Here is a 21,644-nt window from a genome sequence, read left to right on the forward strand (position 1 = left end):
CTTCAGCCTTTAACTTTTTTTTTTTTTTTCAATTTATTTTTTTCTTTTTCTTAAACAGGGAACAATGACGCCAATTTACACATATCTGTAGAGGATGTGGCCTCCTGTTTTCCTATTTCGGTACTTGTCCTCTTGCAGAAAATGATATATGGTATCACACGGCTGGTGTTGTTTTCTTTCACAAAAGCCCAGACACCATAATTACGCTCATGCTCAGAGTTTAGCAAGTTTGGAGAAGAATACCCAGTTCTCTTATTATTGCTTTTTTTTCTGGTCTTTAATCTTTCATGGTTTGTTTTTTTTTTTTTTTTTTTTTTTTTTTTTTTTTTTTTTTTTTTTTTTTTATCTCCTATGAAACCTGAAGCAGTATATCTTAGCAAAAGTAACTAACTGTAAAACCATCTTATTTTTTTTAATGTTTTTCTCACTGTTTACACCTAAGTGGAACAGAAAATATATTCACTACTTTTTGATGGCATTGAGAGTTACTAAGACTCTTTTCTTATCCAAGAATTTGTGTTACAAATAAAAATGAAAAAATTTTTGGCTTATTAACTCAAAAAGGTAAATGCCTGAAAAGATCCAGACCACTGATGGTTTTGCCTGCAGGCAAAACAGAATCAGTACATTTAGTCATCTATTCTGTTTAAATCTTGTCAGTTTGAGCCTAGTTCCTATCACTTATCATATGTGAAATATCCACCCTTTAATACTTCATGGCTTCGTACATTCAATTTAAGAAATAATCAGAATTTGGATTCATTGCATACTAGCAAGGAAAAAAAAAAAAAAAAAGAAAAGTACCTACATCAGGAAAAGAAAAATCAGAAACAGACACCATGACCATTTTTTCCATATTCACATTTTGGTAAGGCAGATATCATAAAAATAGTACTTAATAAGATTATAGAGGACTTAAAGAGACAGGGCTTATGTTATGAAACAGAACAGAGGAGGACCTTTGCTAACATGGCATAACATGAACAGCAGGATTCTTCATTTTAAAGAATTTAGTAAATTGGTGCAGTATTGGTACAGTAATCACGTGCCGCCTGTTTATAAAACAGATGCAGGGGAAGGCTGTACAGCTTCTGAGCACCATTTTGTAGACTCTTGATTAGACATTGGTTCTCATGTAATATAACAGCTCTAATTGTATAGAATTGTATATGCAATTCAGTCTTGGAGATTCTAATGTACTGAAAGAGCATAGTTTAGGTGGCTTGCAAACCGCAATAAAAATATGATGCTGGATTATAGATTCAGCTTTCTGTGAATATATAAGTAAGGTTGGAAAATGAGAGGCTGAATTTTAGTCTTATGAATGATATTAGAAAAAGGGGAAAAAGAGAAGTTTGCTTATTTTAAGAGAATAAGATTACAAATAGCATAAAAGGCTATGCTGTGTGCAGTATGGAGGAACAATAGCAACAAATATTAATATTCAGTGTGTTATTAGCAGTGAAATTATCCCACAAGTTTATTTTTTGATGAATGTGCCAGTCATGGAGTAGTCTGTTTGAAAGCATGTTATCTAGCTTGCCAGGACTGATATTTAGATACAGCAGATGGTACATAATTCCAAATAAAATTTAAGGAGGTATGTTACAAATTGCATGCTTTATTGGTAGATTATGGTTGCTGTTTTTCCCAGAAGTTTTGAAAAAAAGCACTGGCTATTTTACTGAAAAGTAACAAGTGTATTCATAAATGTGAGTGAATTCATTATGAGTTGTAATCAGTGAGCAATTTATAATACCTACTGACAGAAAAATGTATGTTGCATTTTTCAGCCTTGCAAGAGTGATATTAGTCTAGGAAACAGCATGACAAGCATGAATCATACACTGTCAGAGCAGTCCCCTTCCAGTAACTACTTTCAAGTGTTAGTAGTGTCATTGAGGGAAAAGGAGATTAAACCTCTACCCTTGGGATCCTCAAAGGCAATGCCTACATTAACCTTCATCTATTTGTGACTACAAATAGCCATGCAGTAAAGTAGTATTGATTGCATGCATTAGATCAGTCAACACTGTTTTGTTCAGCCCACCCTGATGAACTCATTCCAGATGTTTTTTTAGACCTGAACTTATTGACTTGAATGTTCTTACTCTGATTCAGAGCAGAAGAGGGTTAGGTGACATCAGCTTCATGCAAAGACTGATTAAAGCTGTCAGAAAGAGGACTCTAAGGTAGAAAGTTAAGTATACCACTCCGTCTTTTTTTTTTTTTTTCCAAAAAATTCTTTCATTTGTTGGAAGCATAGATTTTTGCAAAATGTAGCAACTATTAACATATCACAAGAAAAAGGTAAATTAAAATTGACAGCAGTGGTATGGAGTTACTTTCATTCTCCCAGAGTTTGTTTCCTTTGCTGACTTGAACAAAGGTACCAAACTGAGCTTGTTTTCAGCTGGGGAAGGCAATCAGAGTCATGAGGGTTCTTACCTGAACAGAAACTAATCTAAAACATCCCTGGAACAGATATTGAAAAGCACCTGTGTTTTTTGCTTGGCAGGCAGACATTAGATCATAAGTTCTAGAGACTTCTTTCAAAATGGCAATTAGATGCAAGGGATTACCTGGCAAAAAAAAAAAAAATAATAAAAAAAAAAATATATATATATATATATATATATACGTATATATATATATGTATATTTCTTGGTAGAAGAGTGAAGCATCAATAGTTTATGGGCATGCAGATTTAGACTATCAGCCTCTGATTGATTCCTCTTGTGTTATCTGCTGTTTTCCAGACTTTCATTTTCCAGGTCTCCAGTTAGCTGTTGCAGGCAGATAGCCTATAAGGTTTGTATATGCAGAAATTTTAGGCCTCTTGTCATGGAGCAGAAAGAAAGTAAACGATAGAAACTCTAGCTCCTGTATCACTATCAGGAATCCTCAGACTTGAAAACACCAGTGTCAGCCAATATTTTCAAGGTAGAAGTTCCTTTTTCACAGAGGACACCTGAAGGACCTAACAGCTTCTGCTCAATACAACATTTCCATTGCTCTAAAGCTCCTTCTCATCTTTTAAACACTTTATTGTTCTCCTTCTGATTCTCTCCACCTGCCCACCTCCTGCTATGTAATGCTGTGTCCAAAGCTCAAACAATGCTGCAACTGAGGGATTCATCAGCTCTGAAGAGAGAAAGATAGTATGTCCTCAGATAAGATTTTTGGATTTTGAAACAGTATAATGTTCCTTAGTTTTTCCCGCCCTCCTTCCCCCCTCCCCCCCCCCCCCCGGATTTTTTTTTTCTTTCCCCTAACACCTAGCCAGTTATCCTCCATTTTATATAGCATAAAGTAGCATAAAGTGGTTCTAGTTCTCAAATTGTCACTGGACTTGTCTTTTCTTTTTTGAACATCATTACACTGATTTCAGACCATTTATCACATAGACTTCAGATTTTAACTCCATTTGCTAGACTGTTTAAGAGTTCTTCCAGCTTTTTTTCATCTGTGTATCCTACAATTATAGCATTTGTTGTTCAAATCACTAACGCAAACCAAGACTGAACAAAACATAGCCTTGAGTGTTCCAAGTATTTAAGGTGTGCACCTTTCCCATTTGGCATAATTCTTCATGCATGGATGTGGTTTTTTGGTTGGTTGGTTGGTTGGCTTTACGCTAAGATAAACTAATTTCCAGTTTGTCTGAGACTGTCATATACGGTGATACCAAAGGCTTTAAAAATCAGGCTTAGTCTTACCAATTATCTCTCTCCTTTTACCCGCTAAGTCAGTGGAAATTAGAGAGTTTGCACTGAAAAAAAAAAGCATTTTGAGTTTGCAGTACTTTAGTTTTAGTCCATGGTTTGAGAGATGTATTTTATTTTGCACTAGAAGTTTTATATTTCAATAATTATAGAAGCACTTAGCTCTGTGGAAAAGAGCTTCTCAGGGCACTCTTACACTTTCATAATAATACAGTATTTGATACTAAACAATAGTCAGGAAAACAATATAGTATGTGTTGTTTTTCCAACCATTGACAACACTTGAAATGTCAGCCACCTGTTGAAAGTGGAATTTACTAAATTTATTAAGAACACTGGGACATAAAGCTGTGAATTACTCTTCCACATGCTTTGCTTTTGAAACACTTGTGACAGATCAGATTTTCTATACAGCAGGTCTCATATTTATTTAACCCAGAATATGACAGTTCTCCTTTAGCAAAACTTGCCAACATTTATAAAGCTATTTATGGAAATTTCAAAAGATATAAGAATCTTCTTCCCTAATTCTATCTGACAACAGTTACTGATGTCTGGAAAAAATTATCTTGGATTAAAATTATTTAAAGTTACAGAACCTACTGGGAAGAAGGAAGGAGGGAGGGAGGGAGGGAGAGAGGGAGGGAGGGAGGGAGGGAGGGAAGGAAGGAAGGGAGGGAGGAAGGAAGGAAGGAAGGAAGGAAGGAAGGAAGGAAGGAAGGAAGGAAGGAAGGAAGGAAGGAAGGAAGGAAGGAAGGAAGGAAGGAAGGAAGGAAGGAAGGAAGGAAGGAAGGAAGGAAGGAAGGAAGGAAGGAAGGAAGGAAGGAAAATGCAGTTTTCACTTTTGATACCCAGTTGATCACTGTGAATGACAGATGATCACCCAGTCTGACTCTCCCCTCCATGCCATTCCCTCGGGTCCTGTCACTGTCCCCAGAGAGCAGAGCTCAGCGTTTGTCCATCAGCTCCTCTTGTGAGGGAGCTGCAGGCCACCATGAGGCCTCCCCTCAGTCTCCGCTTCTCTGGGCTAAACAAACCAAGGGATCTCAGCCTCTCCTCATATGTCTTGCATCTAGACCCTTCACCATCTTTGTAACTCTCTTTTGGACACTCTAATAGTTTTATGTGCTCATATTTTGGTGCACTAAACTGCACACAGTGCTCAAGGAGAGGCTGCATCAGTGTGGAGCAGAGTAGGACAATTGCTGTCTTTGACTGACTAGCCATACTGATTAGCCACCCCAGGATGCAATGCCCCTCACCACATGCTCTGAAGCACAGGGCAAGAACAGCCTCTCCAATGTTTGGAAAAAAAAAATAAAAAGGCTGGGAGGTGAGAATAGAGCCCACCAGCACTAAGGATCACCCTTTAACTCAGGTGGAAACCAGTTACAGAAACACTAGCTCCAAATACCCTAGCTCTGTGTAAAGAGACACGTTACAAATCAGCCCATTATAACACCGTGAAGTTAAGGATTAAGGTGAGGGATGCAGTAGTGGGTAGATTGTGACCTTAGCTCCACGGCTGGCTCCCAGTCACACAACTTGTCCTTTATGGACAGTCCCAGCTTCGAACCTTCCAAGGTGCCCCAGCTTGGCCTGTATGGCAGGTCCCTAGGAAGAAAAGGCAGGGCTACCACCACCCTTCCCTAAGGAATTCACCAGTGACCCCCAGAGCTCTGTGTCCCCTGAAGTAAAACCAGGGGCAAAAGCCCCTGGGTAGCCCTGCCATGCTGCACCAGGTCTGCCACACTCGGACCTGTGGCTCACCTGGGCTTGGATGGCTTCAATGGACAGAGCCAAACCCAGCTGAGCCAATAGTGCCTCAAGCTTACAGGTCCCTTGAATTGTCCTTGGTTATGATTTTAAAACTGAATTGATGGGCAAACAGGGTGAGCTGTAAGTCTGAATATTGTTTGACTTCAAATATTTTTTTGCTTCATTTCCTAAAGCTCTACAGGGCAAAGAGGTAGACATGATTGACAGGTAAACAAGTCAACCACAGCAATTGCTCAAAATATACATTAACACTATTCACCCAATCCATCTAGTGACTAAATCCAAAATGCCTTTTAGCTTGCCTGTCTTTCCTACACTGCTTGAGTGTAAAGCTCAAATCCTCTGGATTCCTATTAGAAGTATTAACTCTTCCTGTATCCCTAAGAACTGTAGTCATTGTCAAACAAGAAAGTGTATGACATCAGGGTATGCTCATGAAATCCGGTTTGAAGATTTCAACCCAAAATGATTTTTCTATGAAAGTTTTAGTTCCCAACCATTGCTTTTCCTGATTCAAGATAGACAGTTTTATTACACTAAAAAATCAGAATAAGATTAACAAATGACTTAAATTTCACATATTTTTCTTACTTGCTCGTTAGAGATAGTTTTATATGAACATCACTTGGAAGAAAATATTGATTTATAATAAGTTATCTTGGAGAATGCTTGGCTAAAATACCTTTGCTTGTGTACAGTACTTATATTGTTAGTAATGTTATTCACTTTTTCCTGTAAATAGGTTTTGGAAAGGAGAAGCAAGAATTCTTTAACAAGAAATGATATTGATTTATGTATCTTTGGTCAGGCCTGAAATAAATTAAAAAAAAAAAAAAAAAAAAAAATCTTGCCTGTAATCTTAATAGGACAATTATGCAAGTAAAGTGGAGTTTACTGTGATCTTTCTGTCCTTTAATTATTCATTTACAGTCTGTAGAGGAGTTCATATGCCCTTAGTCTAGTCACATTTCATTGTATGTTTGCCTGAAATACCTGAAAAATGTCTTCATCTGTCCATGTCAAAAATGGGATTTAGATAATTGTTATTAATATATAAAAGTTAGCAGAAAAGAAAATAATGAAATACACAATTTTTTAAATCACATCCTGTAAAATATCTCAAGACAAGGGCAGGCTGCAGGGGATAAAATGCTAAATGGGAAATTTCTTGTGTCCTTATCTTAAACTCATAGTGTGACAGTACTGTAGCATATTAATGGTTGTAAACTGGTTTCTATGCATGGTTGATTTACAGTGGTTCATATTTACTTGAACAACTTACATTGTTTAAAAATCCTTTTGTCTCCTGCAAACATTTATCCATTATACATATATACATGTAAGGAAGCTACCCTTTTGAGAAAATCTTAGCTCAGAATCATAAGGAACAACAGCCTCCCAGTCCTGCTATATATATATATTGCCTTGATATTTGGACAAGCTCAAGTTTTCTGATGGGAAAACCGTATAAGGAAGTCCTGATCACTCCAGCTTCATTACCATTCCTACATAAGTAAAACATTATTCCATTCACTTACTGCCCAATCTAGTATTTCATGCAGGCTCAATATGTTTTTGGAAAAAAAAATGTTTTAACGCATATTCCTGAAGGTATGTAACAGCATTTCTATCACTACTTATCAGGATTATTCTTTTTGAGATACTGCATTTAATTAAATGAAATTTCTTCAGAACTCAAGAGAATTTGGTATAGTGCAGGCTAGAAAATAAAGGTAAAAAATCTATAATATATATTTATAAATGTCACCAGAAAAGATGATAAAATATGTTATTTTATATGGTGTTGCAGTTTTAAAACCTTTATATTAATTTTTCATATACTGAATTACCAATTTAAATAAAAGGCCAGCAGATAATTGTATTCCTTTACTATGGGAACACTTGAACTAATTTAAAGTAATGCAGCAAATTATGTAAAACCATTTAGTCAAATATATTAGAGAGGGGTCAAAGCTAGGGCAGCACTATTTAAATCAAATTGAATTCCATCTTGCGAATGGATTTCAAATAGATTTTTAATTGCAGTATTTTGTCTGCAGGGCATTATATCACATGCCTGTTGTACACAAGTAAAATCCACAAGAATCTCCTCCATCAGGACAGTGCCAGGTCTCTCTTCATTACAAATTTTCTTTGTTATGATGCACGAAAATATGTTCTTGGCTTTTCATTTTTGCTCATTCTACTTATAGTTAATCCCTTAAGACAAACCCTGGATAAGTGACCCCTCTTCTATTCTCTTACTTCCATGTGGACTGCAATACCAGAAAGAAATGGAAAAGCCAGGTATAACCATGAAGAAAACAGAAAAGTTACTATTTTTTTGATACATTTTGCTCTCTCACCCAGCCTTAAGTGAGTCACCCTTACCATCGCTGGAGATATATCCCCAGGAAAATACAATTTAAAGTACATTGGAAGCCCACACTGTAAATGAAGAGATACTTTTATTTCCAGTAGTGATTCTGGAAAATGCCTTTTTAAAAAGCAAATGCTTCACAAAAAGCTGACCTGCAATATTTTTGAATTAAAGACAAAATCATATAATTCTTTTAAAAACACAATGACAAATTCATCCTTGGAAATACCCTTCTGGACAGATAGCAATAAGTATCTAAATTAGTTTGTGAGCTTTCTGGACAAAACCTTTGCTGTTTGAATAATAATAGCAAATGTAACTGTTAGTTTCTCAACAAAAGAAGACTTGCAGAAAAGGTTTACTCTTAAAACATTGACTAATACATTATTTACAGTCCTCTTGTTTATGATTAGTCTCTTGGCTTACAGTTCTGTTTCAGAGAACACTTGTTGCTTACAGTTGCTTACAGTTCTGTTTCAAATAAACACTTTTTTCTTAAAGGCTATGAAGATCCATTGTGTACCTTGTTTGATTTATTTGCTGTTCTTCCTAACACAGTACTCTCAGCAAAGCTTAGTATCATACAGAACTTTTGCATTGCTTGTGTGTCATAACTTCTCAAAACAATTTAGTCAGAAATTTGCTTTTAATATCTTTATAAAGGAACTTAAACTCATGTTAATGATCCTAACAAGTAGAATCATAGAATTATAGAGTATCCCAAGTTGGAAGGGACCCATAAGGATTATCAAGTCCAACTCCTGGCACCACACAGGTCCACCCAAAAATTCAGACTATATGACTAAGAGCACGGTCCAAATGCTTCTTAAACTCCAAGAGGCTTGGTGCCATGACTATGTCCCTGGGGAACCTGTTCCAGTGCGCAACAACACTCTCAGTGATGAACCTCTTCTTGATATCCAGCCTGAACCTCCCTTGTCACAGGTTGACACCAGTCCCTCGGGTCCTATCACTGGTCACTAAAGAGAATAGATTGGCAGCTGCCCCTCCAGTCCCCCTCATGAGGAAGCTGTAGACCATGATGAGGTCTCCCCTCAGCCTTCTCTTTTTCAGGCTGAACAGGCCAAGTGACCTCAGCCACTTCTCGTACATCTTCCCCTCTAGGCCCTTCATCATCTCAGTAGCCATTTTCTGGACACTCTCCAATAGTTTCACATCCTTTTTGTACTGTGGTGCCCAGAACTGCAAACAGTACTCGAGGTGAGGCCACACCAGTGCAGAGTAGAGAGGGACAATCACTTTCCTCGACCAACTAGCAGTGCTATGCTTGATGCACCCCAGGATATGGTTGGCCCTCCTGGCTGCCACGGCACACGGCTCATATTCAACTTGCTATCAAGCAAAACCCCCAGATCCCTCTCTGCAGGACTGCTCTCCAGAGTCTCATCGCCCAGTCTGTACGTAGAGGCAGGGTTGCCCCTTCCCAGGTGCAGGAAAAATTTGTTCTTGTTAAAATACATGCGGTTGGTGATTACCCAGTTCTCCAATAAAAACATAAAGGACGCTCGCAAAGCCTCCCAGAGCTGGGCTCAAACCTGCAACCTTGGCCCTTGGCTGGGTGGGAGGTGAGTGTCACAACTGCTGTGCTTTGTAAACCTGATTTTTAAATTCATTCTGGTTGGGTGGAAACTACTAGTGGAAGAGTCTCCTGATGCAAATGCTGCAGCTTCTCCCAGAGACAGCAGCAACAGCAGGGCTTTCAAAAATGGCACCTTCGAGCACAGATTTTAGAACTGGGCATAATTCTGGGTATACCAAACTGGTGGCATCCAGTTCCAGTGCAAGGCAGATCTGCCACAAGTTTTCACAATGAAGAAGTGACCATATTATACAAACAGAGGATAACAAAAACACCAAAAAATGTGGGTGTTAAAGACAACAAATCAGGAAAATGCCTAAATCCATACTAAATTTTATATTAAAAAACAAAACAAAGAAAACAAAACAAAACAAAACAGTATCTTCCTTGAATTGTTGTCATCAAGAAAAAATAAATAAATATATATATGAAAAATCCAGAAAGAAGACAAATAATTATTCTTTCATTCTTGTCTTTCCATGTGAATGGAAACACAAATCATCTGAATCAGTGAGATTTAAATGGCTCAAGTATACTGCATTGTAAATATTTGATTCCTAAACCAAAGTTCAGTTACCTACATGGGACTTCTTTCAAGTCAAGCTCCTAGCATAACAGATCAGGCCTTCCTTTGTTTTCAGATTGTGTATTGGTCACCAAATAAATTTGATACTGAAAGTGTCTGTTTTAAATTCATCATATAAATGTTCTGATATACAATAAACATTTATATATTAAATTTATGTTGTTTGCTTGACAGACTTGAATCAAAGGAGCCTTTTCTGTCCGTTGGGTAAGTAGTAATCTGTATATCTCAATGGTTACTTATATAATCATACCATATAATTTATGGAATAACATTGATCATAAACATCCTTTTTCAACATTTTGTTTATTTACTATACCTATTTACTATACCTAATCTTAGAAAATGTATATATCAACATTAATATATATTAAAATGTAGACAGCAGTTGTGGGTATCTTCTTTATGAAAACATTACTAAAAAAACATGTTTTCACTAATCAAAAATGATACAAAATACAAAAATGTAAGAGATAAATGTTGCACCAAAAACTATTTGTTGGGTTTTTTTTTGTTTGTTTGTTTTTGTTGTTTTTTTTTTTTTTTTTCACTGATCTTTCAGTCAGAAACCATTTCAAATATACCACTTATCTAAGCCAATGCCTGAGGAATTGATAGTTTATTTTAAAATAAAAATTCATTGGTTCTTTAGTAACGGGGGAAAAAATGTAAAATAGAAAATATATTTTAGCTTAATTATAGATCACATTTACAATGATTTACCTATTACAGCTGTTAACTCCATAGTTGCATAGCCGTGTAAACTGTTATATAGTGTTCATAGTAAAGTAATTAACTTATCTTTCTAAAAACATGTTTGTTACTGGCTGGATAGCCGGGCCCAAAGAGTCGTGGTGAATGGAGCCAAGTCCAGTTGGAGGCCAGTCACTAGTGGCGTCCCCCAGGGCTCGATGCTGGGGCCGGTCCTCTTTAATATCTTCATCGATGATCTGGACGAGGGCATCGAGTGCACCCTCAGTAAGTTTGCAGATGACACCAAGTTAGGTGCGTGTGTCGATCTGCTTGAGGGTAGGAAAGCTCTGCAGGAGGATCTGGATAGGCTGCACCGATGGGCTAAGGTCAACTGCATGAAGTTCAACAAGGCCAAGTGCCGGGTCCTGCACCTGGGGTGCAATAACCCCAAGCAGAGCTACAGACTGGGAGAGGAATGGTTGGAGAGCTGCCAGGCAGAGAAGGACCTGGGAGTGATGGTGGATAGTCGGCTGAATATGAGCCAGCAGTGTGCTCAGGTGGCCAAGAAGGCCAACGGCATCCTGGCTTGTATCAGAAACAGTGTGACCAGCAGGGCTAAGGAGGTGATCGTCCCCCTGTACTCGGCTCTGGTGAGGCCGCACCTCGAGTACTGTGTTCAGTTTTGGGCCCCTCGCTACAAGAAGGACATGGAGGTGCTTGAGTGGGTTCAGAGAAGGGCGACGAAGCTGGTGAGGGGCCTGGAGAACAAGTCCTACGAGGAGCAGCTGAGGGAGCTGGGCTTGTTCAGCCTGGAGAAGAGGAGGCTCAGGGGCGACCTTATCGCTCTCTATGGGTACCTCAAGGGAGGCTGTAGCGAGGTGGGGGTTGGCCTGTTCTCCCACGTGCCTGGTGACAGGACAAGGGGGAATGGGCTTAAGTTGAGCCAGGGGAGTTTTAGGTTAGATGTTAGGAAGAACTTCACTGAAAGGGTTGTTAGGCACTGGAACAGGCTGCCCAGGGAAGTGGTGGAGTCACCATCCCTGGAAGTCTTCAAAAGACGTTTAGATGTAGAGCTTAGGGAAATGGTTTAGTGGGGACTGTTAGCGTTAGGTCAGAGGTTGGACTCGATGATCTTGAGGTCTCTTCCAACCTAGAAAATTCTGTGATTCTGTGATTAAAGTGGGATATTTTAAAAACGTATCATTCTTTTAAAAAATGTAGTTCATTATGTATATATATGAAAGGTAAGTATCCGTATTTTACTTCTGAGTTTGAATTTCACTTTTTATTTACTATTTTCTGTTTAGCTTCTTTAAAACTTTCCTGTTTCCTAATATTTCATTACCATTTCATTGTTCTTCAGAACTGTATAACTTCTCTTCATTCTCCTTTTTCTTGGTTCACAACACCATACATTTCATGCTATCCAGAACATAAACTGCAGATAAAAGATGCCAGTGCAAAATAGCCATTTTAATTAATGGCTAGTTGATGGTAGTTAATTCTACCAAGTAATCATCATTAGCTTCTATATTGCTGTATTGCAGATCAAAATATAATTGCAGATCAAAAAACTGCTACAGGTTCTGAAGTCTGAATTAAAATTAGTGAACAAAATGCATTCATTATCAACACAGAAACAACATACCAGCGTATGCAATATTGGGATATGTCCCAGTTTTTGCAGCATAAAGTAACTTTGGCTTGCCTAAGCACATTTTAAATTAATTGTTTGTCATTTCCATTTTCTATCAGGACAAAATCATTGAAAACTAAGTGTAGTGAAATTCTGATCAAGTTTGGGGGGAATGTGGAGAATGAGGAGATGTTCCTGATGTTTTACACGCTTTGAAATGGCCAAATTCATTACCAAATTCACCCACTTCAGTTATTACCTCTCACTATTTCACTATGCATCTCATATTATGTAGCTATTATTTTGATGTCTCCACTCCTGTAAGGAAGTGATTAACTTAAACTCTCAACTATTACGATTAAAAAAAAAAAAAAAACAAAAACAAAAAAAAAAACACACACAAAAAAAAAAACAGGAAGCATATAAAAGGAAATGGTTGTGTTAGTAGTAATAACTAGTAATAGTAATTATCACAAAATAATTAATAAAATAATTTTGTATTTTGTAGCTTGTGCCATGATTTTAAGAATTTTTTGTCAACTTTAAGACACTTGCGGATGAGGACCAAGGAGGAAATACTATGTTTTAGATTTGGGTTTGTCTCCAGATGTGACAGGTGGTAGCCTTGTTGCAAATGCATGTTACCTTCACATAGTCATTGTATGTGACTTTACTGGTAAACTGGATTCCTCTTAGGAATTGTAATTTGAGTAGACTTACTCTTCACAGAACTTCCCAGAAGTTTTCCTGTAATGTACATGAATTATGCTTCTAAAATCATAATGATTGAAAATGTAAAAATTAGTCCCCACCTCTGTGCTACTTTTGCCTTTCACAACTCCATTTTCTCCACCCCAAAGGAAGATTTTACCAGAGACAAGAGCAATGTGCCCTGAAGAAGGGCCTAAGCAAACATACACCTTCTCAGTACCGTCAGAGAGATCACAGAATCACAGAATCACAGAATTTCTAGGTTGGAAGAGACCTCAAGATCATCGAGTCCAACCTCTGACCTAACGCTAGCAGTCCCCACTAAACCATTTCCCTAAGCTCTACATCTAAACGTCTTTTGAAGACTTCCAGGGATGGTGACTCCACCACTTCCCTGGGCAGATGCTCCTTCTAATCCCACAGTAATCTGGGGATTCATTTTTTCTGGGTATGAGCTATAGTGTTGAGACCTGTATCTAACCCACACTAACAACTGCAACAATCAGGCCTTTAAAACAGAGCATTTGCGGAAGAAATGCTGACTCTGCCTCAGACTAACATATTGGTGCCCTTAATGCCTCTTGCAGCCAGAACTGGTTAAAATAATAATCTAAATTACTTTTGGTTGGTTACAGATTACTTGGTCCTGCAAACCAGCCTTTCATTTATCTTCATTCTGTGACAAAGATTTGTTTCCACATTTTTATTATACTGCCTGGAGGGGCTAATTATACTTTTTCATTTTGCCAGGCCTAAGATAGTGACTTTCTAGTACTTTTCCATTGTTAATTCTTTTGGCAGGGGAAGGGAACGTGAAGTGTGGAAACTTTAGTTGAGACTGACACACTTTACCTGAGCTCTTGATGCATGTGCTGGGCTACAACCTTCCCTTAAGAGATACCACAAAGAAAAAGTGATTCATAAAATGGTGCAGTTTCCCCTCTCTCAGAAAGCAGCCAGCTACAGAGACAAGAAGAGCCCACCTCTCACTGTTGTGGTTTGTCTCTCAAATGCAAGGAGACAACACCTCCTGTACTCCCTCAGTAAAGGAAATTGCATTTATCCATCTTTCTGTGCAAAGGACATAGCAAGGAAGAAAACCCCATTGTATTAGGTTTACATGGTGATGTTTTGGTGGTGAGGGGTCTCTTGTGAGCAGAGCCCAGCAGCTGCCCCATGTCAGATCAGAGCCAGACAGCTCCAAATGAACCTGCTGCTGGTCAGAGCTGAGCCAGCGAGAGATGCTGGTTGGGCCTCTGGGAGAGAAGATTGAAGAAAACAAAAAAATAAAATAAAATAAAATAAAATAAAATAAAATAAAATAAAATAAAATAAAATAAAATAAAATAAAATAAAATAAAATAAAATAAAATAAAATAAATAAAAAACAACAGCAGCTGGGAGAGAAGAGTGAGAAAATGTGAGAGAAACAGGCCTGCAGAGACCAAGGTCAGTGCAGAATGAGTGTAGGAGGTGCTCCAGGAACCAGAGTCAAAGTTCTCCTGAGGTCTGTGGAGAGGCTCATGGTGGAGCATGCTGTCCTCCTGCAGCCCATGGGGTACAATGGTGGAGCAGATCTCCACAATAAATTACATTAATCTCCCTGTGATGAGTTTGTTTTGCCCATGACAGTAATTGGTGAGTGATCTCCCTGACCTTATTCCAACCTACAAAACTTTTTTTCATGCTATTTTCTCCCTGACCCCCCCACCCCCCTCCCCATCCTTATGAGGAGGGAAAGTGAGAGAGCAGCAAGGTGGAGCTGAGCTAGTTCCTGGTGTGAAACTACCACCCCCACGTTCCTTCACTACCTGCACAAAAGTAGGGAATAATTTTGCACTGAAATAGCAGTAACTTCTTTAATGTATATCTCTAATGGTAGCAATGGTATTTGATATATATATATATGTAATGTATATATATATAATGGTAGTAGTCAGGAGCAATTCAATGAGTATGTGATCTATTCATATACAAGTATCTGAATTCAGTGATTTGACTTTGGGTTAGAATACAAAGTTGGATTTAAGATATATAATGTCTTTCTTTGTCTCTTAGAGGTTAAAACAAAATCCTTAGGAAATGCTGAAACCTCTCTTAATAGTTCTGAAGGCTAAGTGTTAATCTGTAGAAGAGCATAATTCTCCCCACCTGTATTATTTCAACGCTTCTATGGTTTTGTGTCCTTATTTCACCGTAATGAACAAGATACCAAATTGTCTGAAGTTTTTTTCCTCTTATGCTCATGTAGGGTTAGAATAAAAAAGAATTTGTGCAGATAACCAGAAAAATTCTTGCCTGGAAGAATTTGCCATCAGAGACAACTGTTCTGTTAAAACATGAATTTGTTTTTAGATTAGAAACCGGTTCCATCAAAGTGAAGAGTGCTAACAATGCATCAAATCAACCTCATGCTGAAGTCTTTGAAGGAGTCAGACCTATATAGACCAAGCAGGTCAAGAAGTAGGGGGAAAAAAAAGTACCTTTTTTAAGGTACTGCAAAAATGACAGCCCACTTGTACTAAATTCATCCCACTTTATGATCGGGTGAACAAAGGATGTACAATATGTAAAAAAAAAAAAAAAAAAGAAAAACATTTCAAATCACAGAATGGTTGAGGTTGGAAGAGGTGTCTGGAGGTTATCTGGTCCAATCCATGGACCCAAGCATGGATACTTAGACCAGGTTGCCCAGGACCATGTCCAGACAACTTCTGAAGATTTCCAAGGAGACCCTCTCTAGGCAACGTGTGCCATTGCTCAGTCACCTGCACAGTAAGAAGAGCCACCTGCCAACAATTTTAAAATGATACACATTTGCTCTCCATATTTAGGGGTTGTTTTTAATAATAATGAAGTACAATTATCCCTTCAACAAGGGATAATTTCTAGATGATTAGATTGACAATCCAGTTCCTAACTATTCAAGTAGTTATTTCATGGAAGCTGATTCCTGGTAACTATCTCCATGTGTAAGTTTAGCCCCTGATAAATTCCAGATAATATTGCGTGCAGATTTGTAATTGATCATCAGTCTGAGCCCTAATATTCAAAACTCATTTTGTAGGATAAAGCCATTGCAGTGTCTTATAAAACCTGTCCATTATAAAAAAAACATTATATTGTCAAGAGAGATCATAATTATTTTGTAACCTTCTTACACAGTAGAAATTTTTTGAATTACTTCTTGTTTGTAGCTAACTGCAATCCTATGTAGAAATAACATCTAGACTTTAATTTAAAAAGGTAGTTAAAATTAAATTCCTTTTGTTAGGAATTAATCAGTCTACTTCCAAAATATTCAGATTCTTTCAATTCATGGCTAGAGCTTTTTTTTCAGACACTAGGTTATAAGCCACAAAGGAGAATGTAGACACATCATCTCTTGTACAACAAATACCATAACACTTCTCCCCATCGTGATTATCAGATAACACCAGCAGAAGGAGCAGACATTTTTCCTTCTGTTCCCATCCAGCTTTTGAAGACAGATAACTCAGAAAATTTTCTTTCAGTGGAATGAAAAATAGAAAAAGAAGATATAGTGAAAGCATTTTGCACTGTTAACATTAAACCAACAACACTACCAAGATTAAAGTAATTTTGTAACTGTCATTCTTATACAGGTATTCAGGAGTTGCACTTACATGAAAAGTGTGGGAGGACTGCACACACTTGATAATTATTTAAACTTTGGTCACAAGCAGTAGTCAGGAGACTACCTGTGATGAGGCTGTCCAAGTAGTCCCCAGAGAGACAGCAGAGATCTGGGGGGCAATAGCTCATATGGAAAGCTGTGAATTTTTATGTGGAAGATGCTGAAAATCTATATGCTTTAATTTCAAGCCATATTACTAATACACTTCTCTTCCAGTAATTTACTCAGAACCATAAGAATTAAGCTAGACATAATTACTTCCTTTCAATTTTTACAATACTCTGAAACAGCGGGTGAATTACCAGTTTTATAAACTTATAAAAGTTTGTTGTTTGTTTTTTTCTTTAAGATACTTCTGAAGAAGAGATTATGAAGTCACAGTAATACATGCTGGCCTGTTACAGCTAGTGCATTTCTTAGTGTTTTTGTGTCATTGCTCAGTGTTTAAAGATTCCAGATTACGTTTTTCTACTCATCTGTAATCCCAAAAATTTCTCTTTGGTCCCTCTATTTTCCTGATCTTTTTCCTTCTACTCCCTTTATACTTTCACACACACACAAATATATATATATCACTTAGAAATATACTAATATATTTGGAAAAAAAAAAAAGAAAAGAAAAGAAAAGAAAAGAAAAAGTATTTTCTTAATTCTATTAACTTTTATTGGAAACAAACGCAAAAAAAATATAACCTTAATAAATTCCTTTTCCCCTCTCTGATCTTAATTACATCAGCAATAATGTGATTCATCATCAAGAAAGGCAACAGAGCATGAGATCACTTTTTTCTCTTCTGGTTATTCTGTTTGCCTTTCCCTTTTATTTACTGTCTGTAATTTCTGTCATCCAAAAATACCATTACTATTTCTAAGAAGACAATATATATTGAGGTCATTTATGTTCTGGGTTAATGTTGGACTGTTCCTCAGTACTAAATATCTGCAGTCTTACATGTACCTATGTACAAAGTGGGATGCTCTCTAGAAGAGGGAAAATTATTTAGGAGAATGTTTCCAAAATAAGGAGAATTTAGGAGAATATTTCCAAAATAAGATGAGGAAGAATAAATAGTTTAGAAGAAAAGGAGAAGGAGGGAAGGGAAGGGAAGGGAAGGGAAGGGAAGGGAAGGGAAGGGAAGGGAAGGGAAGGGAAGGGAAGGGAAGGGAAGGGAAGGGAAGGGAAGGGAAGGGAAGGGAAGGGAAGGGAAGGGAAGGGAAGGGAAGGGAAGGGAAGGGAAGGGAAGGGAAGGGAAGGGAAGGGAAGGGAAGGGAAGGGAAGGGAAGGGAAGGGAAGGGAAGGGAAGGGAAGGGAAGGGAAGGGAAGGGAAGGGAAGGGAAGGGAAGGGAAGGGAAGGGAAGAAATAATGCAGGAACATAAGAATATAATAGAAAGTCCAGAGGACAAAAAAATACAAAAAGGGAGATATTCTCTTACAATTGGAGGGAAGGAGAGAGGGAGGTTAGGAGAGGAAGGAAGGAAGGAAGGAAGGAAGGAAGGAAGGAAGGAAGGAAGGAAGGAAGGAAGGAAGGAAGGAAGGAAGGAAGGAAGGAAGGAAGGAAGGAAGGAAGGAAGGAAGGAAGGACAATATTTTCAGAGTGTGAAGTCTTACTGTGCAACAGCACTATTTACTTCAAACATTACTTTTTTTTTGTTTGTTTGTTTTTCTGTTTTGGTTGCTTGGTTGGTTTGGTTTGGTTTTTGTTTTTGTTTTATTTTAAACAATCAATAGTCACTGCTCTAGGAGTTGCTAAATCAGTGTGGAGAGTTGTGGGTTAGCACAGTACTATCCCTTCCTATTTCTTCAGCATTGCCCCTTAGCCCACCAGCCTCTATGGGCTGCTGCAAATACACACAGCTGACCCTGGCAGGCTAGCAGGCACATGAAATGATTTCATGAAGACCTAACTCCATACTCACAAGAACACTTCTGAAAATTACTAGGAGAGTTTTTCAACCTTAGTACAGTTATTGCAGGCTTTCTTTATTTTCACAACTTTCCTGATCATTTTGAAGAAGTTCTAATTCAATATCTTTCCCTTGATAAATGTAATGAAAAATGCAATAACTTTAAGGTTTGATGTTTTGAGTCTATGATGCTGTTCAAATCAGTTGACCTGTAGTTGCTCATTGCTGTTCACACTGCACTGCTTTTACTATTTTTGTATAACAATTGAAACCCTTTTTAAAATTAAATTCCCAGTGTGTTAGGTTTTGTACAAATATTCAGAGAATTTCTGATGGCCGATCCCTGCTTGAAATCAGCTTAATTTTTTAATAGCAAGTGAGATCTGAGATTTGTCCATCTACCTAACATGCTATTAACTTTTTTGCTTTTTTTATCAGAATCAGCCCCACAGCTTTTTCCAAAGAGAAGTTTTTCTTTGGAAGTTGACAACCCATGATCATAATAGCAAAGAGCAAGTTGTCTTACTTCAGAAGTTATTGTTCTAGACCAGTCTCTATCTATGCTGGCTTTCAAAAATGACTTGGTGCTTTAAACTTTGACATTCTCTTAAGAAGCCCTATTAAGAGCACTTCTAAATATCCTAATTTAGGTTTTATTTCTTCTTACCCTTCTGTTTAAAAGCAAATATAACAAAAGCAAATATAACATACCAAAAAACAAGACACACGTCAAACAGTGCTAACTCTTCTGGCCAATTGGCTAGGCTGAGTAAGAAAGAAGAAAATTAGGGAGACAGGTGAAAGAAGACAGTATTACCTAGAGGTTTTTCTAACACAATTTTTCTTTGCAATATAAAATTCTGAAACATATAAAATTCTGAAACATTTTAAAAAGGTCATGTTTTCCCTTCTTGTGTTCTCACTACAGTATGTAACCACCCTTTCTGAGTATAAAGAGGATCGTCTTTTCTCTTCCCTGTTGCAGAGGTTGTGTTGAGGGAGATGAAGGTTACTGATGTGAACAGTGATAGGAAGAGAGGAAGATATTTTTTTCTTAATTCTATACTGGTTTTACCTTTGATAATTTCACTACAGTGTTGTGTAAAAATAACTGCACCACAAGAGTTGATGGTGGAAGAAATGGAAGATATCTTCCAGAGAGGTTCTTGTGTCCCCATCCACTGAGGTTTTCAAGTGCAGCTAGGCAAAGCCACAGCTCACCTGGTCTAGCCCTGGATATACTTCCACTTCGGGCAGGAGGCTGGACCAGAAATCATCTAGAAGTGCCTTCCAGCTCTATGAATAGGCAGGGAAGGCATGTGACATTGCTATTGGACACATGGCAGCATGCAGTGATACTTTCAGCCTCAGACTCTCTTCTGTAAGATCAGAAGAATAGCCAATCATTCCAACGCATTAAGTTTATTTATAGGAGAGGCAGTGCAGAAAGAGGCACATCAGAGAGGAGCATTGTTAACAGAGAAAATTGGAGCTCATACTTCCCTCTCATATTTGTTACATGTTCTTAAAAGTTATTAAGCTTCAAGCTAGAAGACATTGTCTGTAGTATTGTTCCATCAATGGCCTTGTGTATGATACTAAAGAATGATAAAACACGGCTTGCCTTATAACATTGCCCAGATATACATTAGCATGCTCGTTTGAAATAAACCAAGATTAGAACATGTTTTAATACAAGGCAAAATTTCAGTTGACAAGATAAGTCATTTCATAGTTTTCTGCAAATTTAGTTTAACCTGAAAGTCCAGAGAAATCAGAACCCATTTACAGACCACTTTGCACCTACGTCATTATCATGCCTTTACACACCTTAATTTGAAAAGAAATAGGGTTGTATTTATAGCATTTAGGTTCATATTCAATATGTTCTGCTTATCCAAACTGCTGTAGAATTTGAGAATGAGGGTGTTGGTTTGGGCTTTTTTTTTTTTTTTCCCTTAGTTCCAACTATAAACTATGGTTCAAAAGCAATTAGCAGTTATTCATTGAGTTTGGGTTTGTTTGTTTCTTTTTTATCTCATAGTCAGGCTGAGTTCTTTGAATTTTTATCATTATTCAGGCTAAAATGCAGATCTGCTGACATCAGCCACACACTTTCCCATTGGTGCACACATATAGCTGTAACAGGTTGTAACAATTTTGCTGAAAAAAGGAATTAGGTAATAGACTGTCTTGCCACTACTGTGCCAAGAGATTTATTGCTAACACGTTTAATTAATTACTTTTATTTGTAAAGTCTTCAATTTTAGTTCTGAATTCATGTGAGGATTAGTCTTGTTCAATAAAAATAATTTCTTCACAATCACATGTTAGAGTAGAATTAAAAGCTGGAGTATGTGCCTTAAATGTGAAGTAGGAAAGTCAGAGTAGAACTGTCATGCATGAACAACAACTTGTAGTTTGTACTGCCATGGTAGTGATTCTGTAGCTAAAGCTAAAGCATCTTTTTAATTTAAAAAGTATACAGCCATTCCCAACAAATAGTTACTGATTTTTTTTCCTTTTCACTTGATTGTGATGTCTTACACCAAAACCAAACAAACGAACAAAAACCAAACTTTTCTGAACTCTCTCACCCTTGGACCTTGCTGACCTGGTAAGGCTGGGAGGCTGAATTAGCTGTTGTCCCATAGTACTAGTGTCAAATATTTTCATAGTCAGACAGATAGACCCTAGAAAGTACTTGTAAGTCACAGCAAATTAGATTTTTTATCAAAAGCAATCATTTACCAAAAACGTACCTACTAGTGTTGTCCTCATTTATTCTCTTTCCACTTAAATCAAGGGACAGAAAATATATATGGGTTTTCAGGAACACTATGAACAACAAGTAGTCAAAATGAAAAATTACCAGTTTTCAGAAGGCATTTTTTCTATGAACTATTTGTTGACTATCCGAAAATAGTGAACGCCTTTCACAGAAATTAGGATCAATACATACAGGAGGAA

General features: G+C 37.5%; 1 protein-coding gene across 1 annotated transcript in view; it reads left to right on the plus strand.

Annotated features, from left to right (window-relative positions):
• The window catches only part of RALYL (RALY RNA binding protein like), a gene marked incomplete at its 3' end in the record, with an annotated part of 332,145 nt that overhangs the window by 281,011 nt on the left and 29,490 nt on the right, over positions 1-21,644 (plus strand). The window contains exon 4 of the mRNA XM_084281683.1: positions 10,245-10,277. Within this exon, the coding sequence (XP_084137809.1) occupies positions 10,245-10,277 (33 nt within the window). The remainder of the gene's footprint in view (positions 1-10,244; positions 10,278-21,644) is intronic.

The sequence above is a fragment of the Netta rufina genome (assembly GCF_964035555.1).
Source record: "Netta rufina genome assembly, chromosome: 2".
Taxonomy (NCBI): Eukaryota; Metazoa; Chordata; class Aves; order Anseriformes; family Anatidae; genus Netta; species Netta rufina.